Here is a 12,758-nt window from a genome sequence, read left to right on the forward strand (position 1 = left end):
AGGCTTCTCTGTTCTGTGATGTCCTTGACTCTCTCGCCGTGCTTACTGTCTTTTCTCTCTTCCTCACCAGTTCCTTTTTGCCTTCTAGTTTCTGCTTGTTCACAACAACTGACTTCATGTGGCCGTTATTACCGCAACTCCAGCTTCCCTAGATTACAGCCTCCCACCTTTGTATTTCTTAGTTCAAGTTCCTAAGGAAGAGAGTCTGATCGTCCCAGTTCATTTCTTTGTGCCAGGATACCACTGAGGTCTCTGCCTGGTCTTTGGATTGGTTACGGTTAGATCAGGTGATACCCCTGTCCAAGAGCTGGTCCTTGGAATGCAGGTCATGAAAACAAAACACACCAGCTGGGGCTATGAGCGAGAGGGTTTCCTTTGCAGGGGGATGTGGGTGGAGCAGGTAAGAATTGCTGGTTCCATGTTCAGAGCCCAGAAACGACTGGGCTATTCTGGAATAAACTATACCTGAGTCTGGCACTAGAGATGCTTCTCTGTCCCTTGTTTTATCAGATTGAAACCTTCAGCTGACTGTGGCCCGTTTCGAGGTCTGCACTTCTTCATTGAGTCCATCTACAAATGGATTGACACCCTGAGAGAAAAGCCCAGCTACCTGTGGGTTGTTTGGATCTACCAGAACCTCGTCGGAAGCGTGCACTTCTTCTTCATCCTCACCCTCATTGTGTTGTAAATGGGGCCCCTTGGAAAACTAGGGGAGGGGAAATACCTCATCAACACGTCATGTGGTCAGCTGAGGGGTGTTTGGTGGGAAGGCAAAGGCTACAGTGGGGCTCAGTGTTCTGGGTCATCCTGACTCTGCCCTTGAATTTTTCTAAAAGTTATTTAATATCCTCTTATCCTTTTTGGGGGGTCTGTTTTACGAAGTAAGCAATACCTGCTCTGCTCCCTCTTAAGAAATAACACGAAAACAAAAAGAAAAAACTGGATATGAGAGTGCTTAGGAAAATTACTGTGTGAGTCTTTCTGAGGCTGTGATTATGTTAAAGTCGGTTGGGTGCTATTGATATGTGGGTTAGTGTACATTCATTTTTAAATTAAAAAAAGATTTCTGACTTCTTGTGAAAAACTGGAAGATCTGCCAAGACTGGGCCCATTTTCCTGCATGAACAGTTGGTCGGCTGATGGCTGCCCCTCTTTAGAAGCCCAGTCCTGATGGCATTTGAGATTGCAGCTCCTCTGGTAGAGAGACACAACTCAACAGCACAGACTAGTGGAACCAGTTGATTGTCGAGTGACCCCTCAATTTTACAGATGGAAGTGATAAGACTTACAGAGAAGGGCTGACTTGCAGAGATAGTTTCCAGGTTGCAGAGCCTGTTACTTGCAGAGGGGGCTAGAACCTAGGTCTCCCGGCTCTTGGTCATGCCCTCCCTCCCAACTCTGGGTTGCCATTGGCCCCCTTAATTAAAATGGGAGTTTTCTAGTGCCTTGCTCCTCCAAACTTCTAATTCACTGGGGCACTTGTTAGAAATGCAGACTCTCTGGCCCTACCCCAGACCTCCAGCATCAGCATCTGCATTTTAACAGAATCCCAGGAAGTCTGTATCGCAATGAAGTTTGAACAGCACTGTCCAGGTTCACAAACTCTGGCTGCACATTAGAATCATGTGCATTTAAAAAATGCTGTTAGGGAGTTCCCTGGTGGCCTTGTGGTTTGGATTCTGGGCTTTAACTGCTGTGGCCTGGGTTCAATCCCTGGTCAGGGAACTGAGATCCCGCCAGCTGTGTGGCATGGCAAAATAAAGTAAAATGAAATGAAATAAAATAAAATAAAAAACTGTTAAATGTTTTCACCACAAAAAAATAATAATTATGTGACATGATAGGGGTGTTAGCTGACACTATGGTGGTAATCATATTGCAATATATAAATATGTCAAATCAACACAGTTGTACACCTTAAACTTACGCAAAGTTATACGTCAATTATATCTCAATAAAAAATAAAAATAAAGCTAGATTGGGGTAAAGTTTGCACAACTGTGTAAATTGACTAAAACTCAGTGGACTACACTTAAACTGAGTACCTTTTATAACGTGTAAACTGTGCCTCAGTAAAGCTATAAAAAGAAGAAGAAATACTGATGTCTGGCCTTGTGCTCAAAAAACCCTCAAATAATTGATCTGAGGAGGGGCCATGGCATGAATCTTTTCTCCACCTCTCAGGTGATTTACGTGTAGAATGGTGAGAACCATTGCTATAATGTATTTAACCTCTAACTCACCCAGATACAACTTTGCAGGAACACTGGCTGGGCCAAAATCCATTTGCAAGCAAATATAACAGTTCCTCTGTACCAGCTGAGATTCGGAGCCTGTAAAGCATTGGAGAGAGTGTCTGCCATTCTTTCTTTTCTTCTCTTCCAGAATCATCACTTACCTTTACTGGCAGATCACAGAGGGAAGGAAGATTATGATCAGACTGCTCCATGAACAGATCATTAACGTAAGTCCCATTGGATCCCTTTGTTATTCTCCCCTCCTTTTTAACATTTTGTAATGGAAATTTTCAAACATAGTCCAAAATAGAGAATAGTACAATGAACCTTCCCACCACCTAGCCCTGACAACCATTAACCTTTGCATACTCTTATGTCCTCTACACTATCCCTTTGCTGTAAATCTCTGGATTATTTTCAAGCAAAATCCTAGCCTTTATATCATTTTATCTGTAGACTCTTCTATACGCTTGAGAGATACACACTTTTAAAACACATAACCACGGTACCAATCATCACACGTAAAAGAAAATTTAATAATTCCTTACTATAATCTTATAGTCAGTCAATGGTCAAATTTCCCCAATTGTCCCATGAAGTGTCTTTTTTTTTTATAATTATTTTAAAATTAATTAATTAATTAATTTATTTATGGCTGTGTTGGGTCTTCGTTTCTGTGCTAGGGCTTTCTCCCGTTGTGGCAAGCGGGGGCCACTCTTCATCGCGGTGCGTGGGCCTCTCACTATCTCGGCCTCTCTTGTTGTGGAGCACAGGCTCCAGACGCGCAGGCTCAGTAATTGTGGCTCACGGGCCCAGTCACTCCGTGGCATGTGGGATCCTCCCAGACCAGGGCTCGAACCCGCGTCCCTCGCATTGGCAGGCAGACTCTCAACCACTGCGCCACCAGGGAAGCCCCTTGAAGTGTCTTTTTACAGCAGGATTACTCAAGTCAAAATCTGAAAAAGTGTCACATGTTGCATTTGGTTGATGTGTCTTTTATGTTTCTTTCAATCTATAGCTGTTCACACTTCCTGCTTCTCTTGCCATTTATTGTTGGAGAAACCAGGTCTTTTGTCTTGTAGTAGTTCCCACATTCTGGATATATCTGATTTGTAACCCTGCAGTGGTGTTTAGCACATTTATTTCTTTTTGTTTTCTTTTTTCTTAGCAAGTTTTAATTTATTTTATTTATTTATTTTTGGCTGCGTTGGGTCTTCGTTGCTGCGAGCGGGTTTTTCTCTAGTTGTGGCGAGCGGGGGCTACTCTTCATTGCGCATGGGCTTCTCACTGCGGTGGCTTCTCTTGCTGGGGAGCAAGGGCTCTAGGCGCCCGGGCTTCAGTAGTTGTGGCTCACGGGCTTAGTTGCTCCGCGGCATGTGGAATCTTCCTGGACCAGGGCTCGAACCCGTGTCCCCTGCATTGGCAGGCGGATTCTTAACCACTGCGCCACCAGAGAAGTCCCTAGCACATTTACTTCTTTAACCTCTATTTTAAAATTAAGGAAACTGGACTTCCCTGGTGGCGAAGCCAACGTCCAGGACCCTACCTGCCTAAAAATCAACCTTTCCATCATTTGCTTCCCAACCCCACACCATCATTCATCCTCCATGTTTTTGTTTTCCTTCTTGGCAGGAGGGCAAAGACAAAATGTTCCTGATAGAAAAGTTGATCAAGCTGCAGGATATGGAGAAGAGAGCAAGCCCCACCTTGTTTATGCCAGAAAGGAGAGACGTGGAGGTGAGGCTGGAAGCCGCCTTGGGATCCCTGTGACACAGATGTGCCCTCCTGGGAAAAGTGCATCAGGGAACTAGAATCACATCAGGGCACTTCACTTTCTGTGTTTTAACATTTCTGTATTTTTTATTAAAAAAAAAAATACGCATTCACCATGTTCTATGCCTGGCCCTGTTCTAGGTGCTGGGGTTATCATGGTACCACAGTAGGGCTCTGCCCTCGTGGGGCTTGCCTGTATCTTTTCCATAACCCAACCAAACAGAAGTATATCCCACTGAGATGAAAAATGGCTTGAAATCTCACCCCACTAGGTTAATGATTCAGTGTATATTCTTCCAGATCTTTCCCCCAGGCATCTGCAAACAAGCATGCATCTACTAACATTCTTATTTATTTATTACAAAAAAGGGGTTATATTTTACACATAACTCCCCCTCTCCCCACTTAATACTCTATCTCAGACATTGTTTCAGTCTGTACCTAGTTGGACATTTGGGTTGTTTCCAGTTTTGTTTTTTTTTGTTAATACTAAAAAAGTTGTGTAATGAAACATTTTTTTATTATAATTGTTTTATGTGAGTGTTTTATCTGCCACAGGCATGCACATGATAATGTTAACAGATATTGCCATATCACGCTCTTAGAAAGATTTTTACCAATTTCATTCGTAACAAGAGATGCCTGGAATCCTGCTCTAATACCAAAGCCTGTGCTGGCTTCCTTGGTGTCCTAGAAAATGCAGATAAACAGTAAACCCACGTTAATTCAAATGCTACTAGTTTTAGAAGTTATGATCTTATCAGAAGAGACTACCATGTCGTTTACTGCCTGTGCAAATCAATACCACCAGCACAATATAGGTAAGGGATCTAGAGGCCCAGCTCTAAATCCTTTGAAGGCAAGGATCATGAGTGTACCTTGGCAGGTCCTAATATATTACCTGGTATATATTGTAAATGCTCAGTAAATATCTGTGAATGAATGATTAAATGAATGGAATCACTGCCCATGAAAAGTGAGACAAAACATGTTTGATATTTCTATGGCTGAATCTTGGTCTTAATCTGTCACCTGTTCATATTAAAATGGTGAGGGCTCACAAGTCTCACCACTGATGCAGCAGGACCTGAGGTGTACACTCTCTTCCAGTGATGAGATGTCTTGTCTTCTTCTTTTTTAGCAATCTGGTCCTCTGCGTGTCAGAGAACATGCTGCTGCTCGAGGTGAGTACCCGACTGGCACTGAAGAAGGCCTAATCCATCCAGATGACAGGTCCCAAGACAGAGGGTCAGAACTGCTCCTGTATCAGTCACTCGTTCAATTGCAAGAACTGGCCCAAATTGGCTTTAGCCAAAACTCAACAATAATTCTTGCTTTTAGGTGTGGCCAGAAGCAGGGGCTCACAGTATGTCACCAGAACCTGGTTTCTTTCTGTTCAGTTCTTTTCCATGTTATCTCCTGATAATTACAAGACAGCTTTCTTAGCTTCTTGTATCTTCTCAGATTCAAGTCTAGTGTGAAAGAGATCCAGATTCTCATCGTGTTTCATTGGATCTGAACCAATTGCTGTGGCCAAGAGACTGTGATGATTTCATTGGCCAGATCTGAGTCTCAGACAGACCTCATCTCTAGATACAGGTGGTACAAACATACAGACCACAGGGACTGAGAGAGTGGAGAAGGGTGGCTTTCCAAAGAAAACCTGTGGCTGATGCCAGGAGGGGAAGGAATGTTGGGGAGGAAACAAATAAACCCATTCATCTTTTTGGAATAGCATTCACTGACAGCATCCAATGATGGGAGTTCAAGGGAGAGAATTGAAGAAACTTAAAAGGAGGAGGCAAGGAAGGCCGGAGAAGCTGTGGGATCTTGAGAGCTAATTTGGTCTTTCCCTTGGAGATATGGGGCAGTGTGCCTCTGTGCTAACTTCTCTTCTCCTGTATCAAACCCAGACCTGCGATTTAGGCGATCAGTTCAAGAAGATAATCCCAAGGCCTGATAATTACTGTGGTACCCAGACACCAACCAAATAAGGAAAGAAGATAGATAAAGAGGGAGCATCTTCCTCCATGACACCTGGGCCTTTAGGAGATTCCCAGATGGGAAATTCAAGCCTTTCGCCAGGAGTGGAAACTGACTACAGTGTAAATACAGAAGTAAAATTGGGCATTCTCTGCTGGTTTTGTTTACACCTGAATTGCTGATTTTTCCAGACAAAATATTTGAGATTTTCCAGTAAAGACTTGTAATATTTGAACTAGTTCACACAAACCTGGGAAGAGTTGTAGTGTAAGAGATATGCGTATGAATTATTGATCCTCAGAAATCTCCACTCCCAGAATTCCCGGACCTGGCAAAGGTTTGGAGACGGGTGCTAAGGCAAGTGGTCCAGCCTGAATAAAAATGTGACCCTCGATCAGGGATGTGAAGCCTCTGAATTGTGGAACCTGCATTTGTTCATGACTTTGAACTAAAAACAAACATCCCCAGTTTTCCCAAAGGTGAAAAACAACCAGAGGGCTCGTCTATAGGACCTTTATTGCACATCGAGTACACGAGTCTTTTGGATTGGACTGGGGTGGGCACGTGTGGACGGGGACACTACCCCGGTGAGGTTTTATGCACGATCATCAGAGTCTTACGTTGAACCAAACATGAAATCGGTGGTGATGTGTGGAATATATATATTGAGTATGTATGTGTATGTATATGTATGTGTATGTGTGTGTGTGTACATATGCACACATACGTGTATAAAGCATTTTTTTGCAGATTTCCTAAATGATTCACAAGGCACCTGACTCTGCTTAAAACGGAAGGGTCCAGCAGAAAAGTGCAATTACCAAATTACTCGGGAGGAGAAATCTCCTCTTGAGTAATCACTGTCATGAAATCTAATTGGAACTGAATTTAGAAAACATTTAAGACGAATTTAAAACACAAACATCCAGTCAGTTCTCAGTCATTGGTTCACTTCTTCATTGACTTATTTGCTCACTAATTCATTCATCAGCTGAATTAAGTTCTTTTGGTACCATCTTTGCTAGTGGTTGCTAGAAGTGCTTGTTCGTTCATTCCTTTGTTCAACAAATATGTACCAAGTGGAGGGGAACAAGATGGTGCACAAGTCAAGACACAGCCTCCGCTCTCATGTACTGTCTAGCAGATCACTTTAGGCAGGAACTTAATAATTAAACAGTAATTACTTATAGCAGGTGCCATGAAGGAGAAGCCCAAGGGACAATGGGAGACTTAACTTGTCTGTGGGGTCAGTGAAGGCAGTCTGTGGAATTGATATTTGAAGGGATCTTTTTCCCCCCTGTGTGTTATCCTAATGCTATTTGTGCTTCTTTGGCTTCTGCACTGAAATGTGAACTCCCTCTGGAAGCATCATTTTTGCTCACTTCCCATATGCTCAGGGCTTATATCCGGACTGCTTCTCCATTCACCTCTTATCTTTTTTTTTTTAAAAATGGGAATTATTTATTTATTTATGGCTGTGTTGGGTCTTCGTTTCTGTGCGAGGGCTTTCTCTAGTTGCGGCGAGCGGGGGCCACTCTTCATCGTGGTGCGCGGGACTCTCACTATCGTGGCCTCTCTTGTTGCGGAGCACAGGCTCCAGATGCACAGGCTCAGTAATTGTGGCTCACGGGCCTAGTTGCTCCGCGGCATGTGGGATCTTCCTAGACCAGGGCGCGAACCCGTGTACCCCGCACTGGCAGGCAGATTCTCAACCACTGCGCCACCAGGGAAGCCCCACCTCTTATCTTTACTTCAGTGTAGCCCCTGCTTCTCCTGGAGGAGCAAACACAGTAGAAAGATCTAGTGTGTAGGTCTCACACACACATTTGGATGTGTGTAACATCCTTACATCCTTGGTCTTGAGATATAGGGGATATATTAGTTTGCTAGAGCTGCCATAACCCATAGCACAGACTGGAGGCTTAAACAACACAAATTCATTTTTTCACAGTTCCAGAGGTGGGAAGTCTAAGATCAAGGTGTCCAGAGTTTTGGTTTCATTCTGAGGCCTCTCTCCTTGGCCTGTAGATGGCCACCTTCTTGCTGTGTCCTCACATGGTCTTTCCTCTGTGTGCACATCCTGGTGTACCTTTGTGTCCAGATTTCCTCATCTTATAGGGACGCAAGACAGATTGGATTAGGACCCAACCTAATGGCTTCATTTTAACTAACTCACATCTTTAAAGGACTTATCTCCAAATATGGTTACATTCTGAGGTACTGGAGGTCAGGACTTCACCATATGAATTTTGGGTCAACACAGTTCAGCCCATAATAGGGGAAAGTCACCCCCAGTCCCATCAGGACCTCTCATCAGGCAGCAGGGCTCTCATTGCTCGCTGCACCCAGGATCACACAGGGAGCTGTTCGAACAGCCAGACCCAGGCCCTGCCCACTCTAGACTGACTAAATCAGGCATCCATAGTTTTCCCTTAAAGCTCTCAGATGGTTTCACTGGGAAGCCAGGGCTGAGAACAACCGAGCTAGAATCTAGAGTAGTGCTTTCTGAACTTGCTTGACCGTAAAAGTCACCTGAGGCACTTACTGAACATGCAAATAGTGAGCTAAGAATATTGCATCAAAAATTTCTGGGGACATTGTCCATCCTCCTCTTCCAAAGCTTGTCTTAATTCGCTCAAAATGATAAAAGTAACATGCTTTCCAAGAGTCACCTGAAAGCTGGACAGGTGTTTTAAGTATTTAAAAAGGATAGCCTGTAGTTTTAAGTATTAAAAAAGGATAGCCTCTCTTGAATTTCTGCAGGATCTGATTCTTTAAGTGGCCGCAGTGAAGGGCCCAATTCATTTTTTATAGGGCAATGAGATGATTTCGTGTGAAGTTCAATTATAAAAGGATTATAAAAACATCATATGACTGACATGTTTTTATAACCTTTGAATTGGGGACAGGTGGTAAGAATTAAGCTCATTAATAGGAACTGTCTCTCAGTAAGGTAGCACTTTTTAAAAAAAATAAATTTATTTATTTGTTTTTATTTTTGGCTGTGTTGGGTCTTTGTTCTGTGCGCAGGCTTTCTCTAGTTGCAGCGAGTGGTGCACAGGCTTCTCACTGTCGTGGCTTCTCTTGTTGCAGAGCACGGGCTCTAGAGCGCAGGCTCAGTAGTTGTGGCACAGGGGCTTAGTTGCTCCGCAGCATGGGGGAATCTTCCCGGGCCAGGGCTCGAACCCGTGTCCCCTGCATTGGCAGTCAGATTCCCACCCACTGCGCCACCAGGGAAGCGCAGTAAAGTAGCACTTAATGGTACCTCCCTAAGTTCTCACAGTGGGAACTTTTTCATAGCATTTATGTGTCTGATCGACGGTGAGACAGACCATTGGGAGGAGCTCAGGTGTGGAGCAGAGGGGCCCTCTACTTTGCTCATGACTGCACCTGCCCGATAAAGAGTAAATGCCTTACACTTGTGTGGTGTTCCGATCCACACAATGCTTTCCCCACTTCCATCACCTGGGGATCTTGTCATAAAGCAGATTCTAGGGAATTCCCTGGCAGTACAGTGGTTAGGACTCAGCGCTCTCACTACTGGGGTCCTGGGTTCTATCCCTGGTGGAGGAACTGAGATCCCACCTGCTGTGCTTTGCGGCAAAAAAAAAAAAAAAAAAAAAAAAGCAGATTCTAATATTCTAATTTGTGAGTTCAGGGATGAGGCCCGAGAGTCTGCATTTCTATCTAGTGCTGTGGGTCTGAGGACCACACCCTGAGTAGAATGGTTTTAGGGCTCCTCCAAAATTTGTTTTATTTTATCTTCATAACAACAGTATTATACTGTCAATACATTTTTCAAAACACATTCACTTTTTTTTCCCTCATTTGAATCTCATAACATTATTGCTATAAGACAATTGGTGCAAGTATTATGATCTCCATTTGACAGATGGAAACTTAGGCACACACAGATTAAGTGATTTGTCTGAGGTCTCATAGCTAGTGAGTGGCAGAATTGAGACTTGAGCAAAGATCAGAACCAACTAGAGGGCTTGTTAAAACACAGGTCCTGAGCCTGACCCACAGTTTCAGATTCATTATCTCTGGAATGGGTTCTAAGAATTTGCATTTCTAGCAAGTTCCCCCTTATGCTGATGTTGAATAACTGTCTTCACGATATTGTGATTTATAAGAAATACATATTTGGTCTTTCAGGTGACCGAAATATAGGTCTCATATATATTTGGCCTTTGTCTACAGTTCCTGGCTCAAAGCTCCCCAAACCCTTGGAATTTCCTAAGCGTTGAGTGATAAAAGTGTCTTTTTGCTCTGAGAATGAGATGACTTCTGGAAAGCACCTAAGGGTGGGGGCCTGGATGTCAATGGAGCCAACCATGTGATTAGAGGGTTGGAACTTTCACTCCTACCCCCTTGATTTCTGGGGAGGGGATAGGGGCTTGAGGTTGAATAAATCGTCATTGGCCAGTGATTTAGTCAAACATAACTATGTAATGAAGTCATCTTAAAAACCCAAAAGGACAGCTTTTTGCCCTTCTTTTTGGAGAGCTTCCATGTGGGGGAAACAGAACACTTCTGTGTGCCCCCATGCCTGGCCCCAAGCTCCGGGAGGACAGAAGCTCCTTTGCGTAGGACCTCGCCCAATGTATGTCTTCATCTGGCTGTGGATTTGTATCCTTTAATAGCCTTCCATAATAAATCGGTGATCTAGTGAGTAAATGGGTTTTCCTGAGTTCTGTGAGCTGTTCTAGCAAATTAATCACACCTGAGGAGGGGATTGTGGGAAGAATATCTGATTTATAGCCAGTCAGTCACAAGTGCGGGTAACAACCTGTGCTTGCAGCTGGCATCTGGAGGGTGGTCGTCTGGGACTGAGCCCTTTACCCATGGAATCTGATTCTATCTCTGGGTAGATAGTGTCAGAACTGAGCTGGATTCTGAAGGACCCTGCCTGCGACTGAGAATTGCTTGTTGTTGATGTGAGGAAGCCCCCACACACAGAACACACTAGAAATGGGCCCAGGAACCCCTTTCAGTCTCAAAGGACAGCATTCTTTGAGAACCCTCTGCCCAGCTGATGTCCATCCTCTTCTTAACACTTGGTGTCCTGCTGTCAGATTTTGAGCATAATTTAAAGTCTGATAAAAGAACACACAGGTCATTAATCTTCAGTACTTCTGATCAAAGAAATCAAGTAACTTTGCCCTGCAGTAACCGTCACTCCATGCTAAGGTTTGAGTGGATGTCTGGAACACTTCATTAACTTCCACCCTGCCTTGTCCTCAAAGCTGTGGTTGACTGTCCTGTTGAAGCATTATTCCCACTTCAGGAAATGGTGTCATTTAGAAATTCTTGTCTCATAAAGAGTATTTATGTCTTAGTGAAATTCTTGTCAAGACAAGATTGCACACTCATCTCCAAATAAGAAAATGAGTATCGTTTAATGAAGTAAGCAGTGGGTTTCTCAAGCCTCTTCAGGCAGCCCTTCCAGGTTATCTGTCTCCACCACTCTGAGAACACAGGGGCGGTCCAATGAACAGCAGAGGATGTGATTTTTATCCCTACTGACTGTCTTGGAAAGAATGCTGTCTTTGGATGGCTCATTTGTCGATGCTACTGAATCATTACACCCCCAAATCCTTCCCTCACTCTAGGTCTATATCCAGGTTCCTCAAGGAACCTTCCCCTTGGATATCCCACAACTCATTCTTCCAACTTTTACTGTCTACTGTGACAGGCACTGTAAGGAGTGCTGGGAAGGCTTCTCATGGCTGAGCCCTTGCTAAGGGCCACAAAGGGTGATAAGCCTGCGTTTAGAGTGCGGGCTCTGGAACTATATAATCTGGGCCTGAATCCTTATCCTATTACTGTCGTGTGACTTTAGGTAAGTTACTTAACTTCCTTGGGCTTTGGTTTTCTTCACTGTAAAATGGGATTATAATGGTACCTTGATCTCATGGTGTTGTAGCAGAGTAAACACACAGAAAGCATTTGAAACAGTGTCCAGTACATGGTAGGCAGTCCATAAATCTTAGTTATTAACAAGCATTTTACATGCACTCTTTCCTTTAATCACAACTACCCCTGCCGTGGTACTAATACTGCCCCTATTTTAGAGATGAATTCAAGACACTAGCTATATGACTTGCCCAAGGTCATACAGCTAGAGATTAGGAATTCAGATTTAACTTTTTCTGATGTCAAATCCTGTTGTTGGGACTTCCCTGGTGGCGCAGTGGTTAAGAATCCTCCTGCCAATGCAGGGGACACGGGTTCGAGCCATGGTCCGGGAAGATCCCACATGCCGCGGAGCAACTAGGCCCGTGCGCCACAACTACTGAGCCCGCACTCTAGAGCCCGCGAGCCATAACTACTGAGCCTGTGTGCTGCAACTACTGAAACCCGAGCACCGAGAGCCTATGCTCCGCAACAAGAGAAGCCACCACAATGAGAAGCCTGCGCACCGCAACGAAGAGTAGCCCCAGCTCGCCGCAGCTAGAGAAAGCCCACGCGCAGCAAAGAAGACCCAATGCAGCAAAAAAAAAAAATCCTGTTGTTAACCCCGTTACTATACCTTCCAAGTAAGTAATTAACACCTTCTTTCTTCATCTGAATTCTCCATTCTTCAAGGCCCACGACCACCTTAGCATAGGATCTCAATCCTTAATTGGGCCTGGCTGAGTCAAGTGCAATACGGATTTGGGACAAAGGTCAAGAGACAGAACTTCTGGCTCTCAAAATGTCTTCACACCACAGAAGGGATGTTGTGAACTCTGTGCTGCCCCCAAGAGAATTTCTTCCCTG

At 44.1% G+C, this 12,758-nt stretch overlaps 1 protein-coding gene across 1 annotated transcript in view; it reads left to right on the plus strand.

Annotated features, from left to right (window-relative positions):
* Positions 1-6,918, plus strand: part of TMC5 (transmembrane channel like 5) — a 41,825-nt gene extending 34,907 nt beyond the window's left edge. Inside the window, exons 16-20 of the mRNA XM_068565562.1 lie at positions 511-684; positions 2,386-2,464; positions 3,870-3,974; positions 5,152-5,194; positions 5,924-6,918. Coding sequence (XP_068421663.1) covers positions 511-684; positions 2,386-2,464; positions 3,870-3,974; positions 5,152-5,194; positions 5,924-5,970 — 448 coding nt within the window. The 3' untranslated portion in view covers positions 5,971-6,918. The remainder of the gene's footprint in view (positions 1-510; positions 685-2,385; positions 2,465-3,869; positions 3,975-5,151; positions 5,195-5,923) is intronic.
* The last annotated feature ends 5,840 nt before the right edge of the window (positions 6,919-12,758 follow it).

The sequence above is a fragment of the Eschrichtius robustus genome, chromosome 16, assembly GCF_028021215.1.
Source record: "Eschrichtius robustus isolate mEscRob2 chromosome 16, mEscRob2.pri, whole genome shotgun sequence".
NCBI lineage: Eukaryota > Metazoa > Chordata > Mammalia > Artiodactyla > Eschrichtiidae > Eschrichtius > Eschrichtius robustus.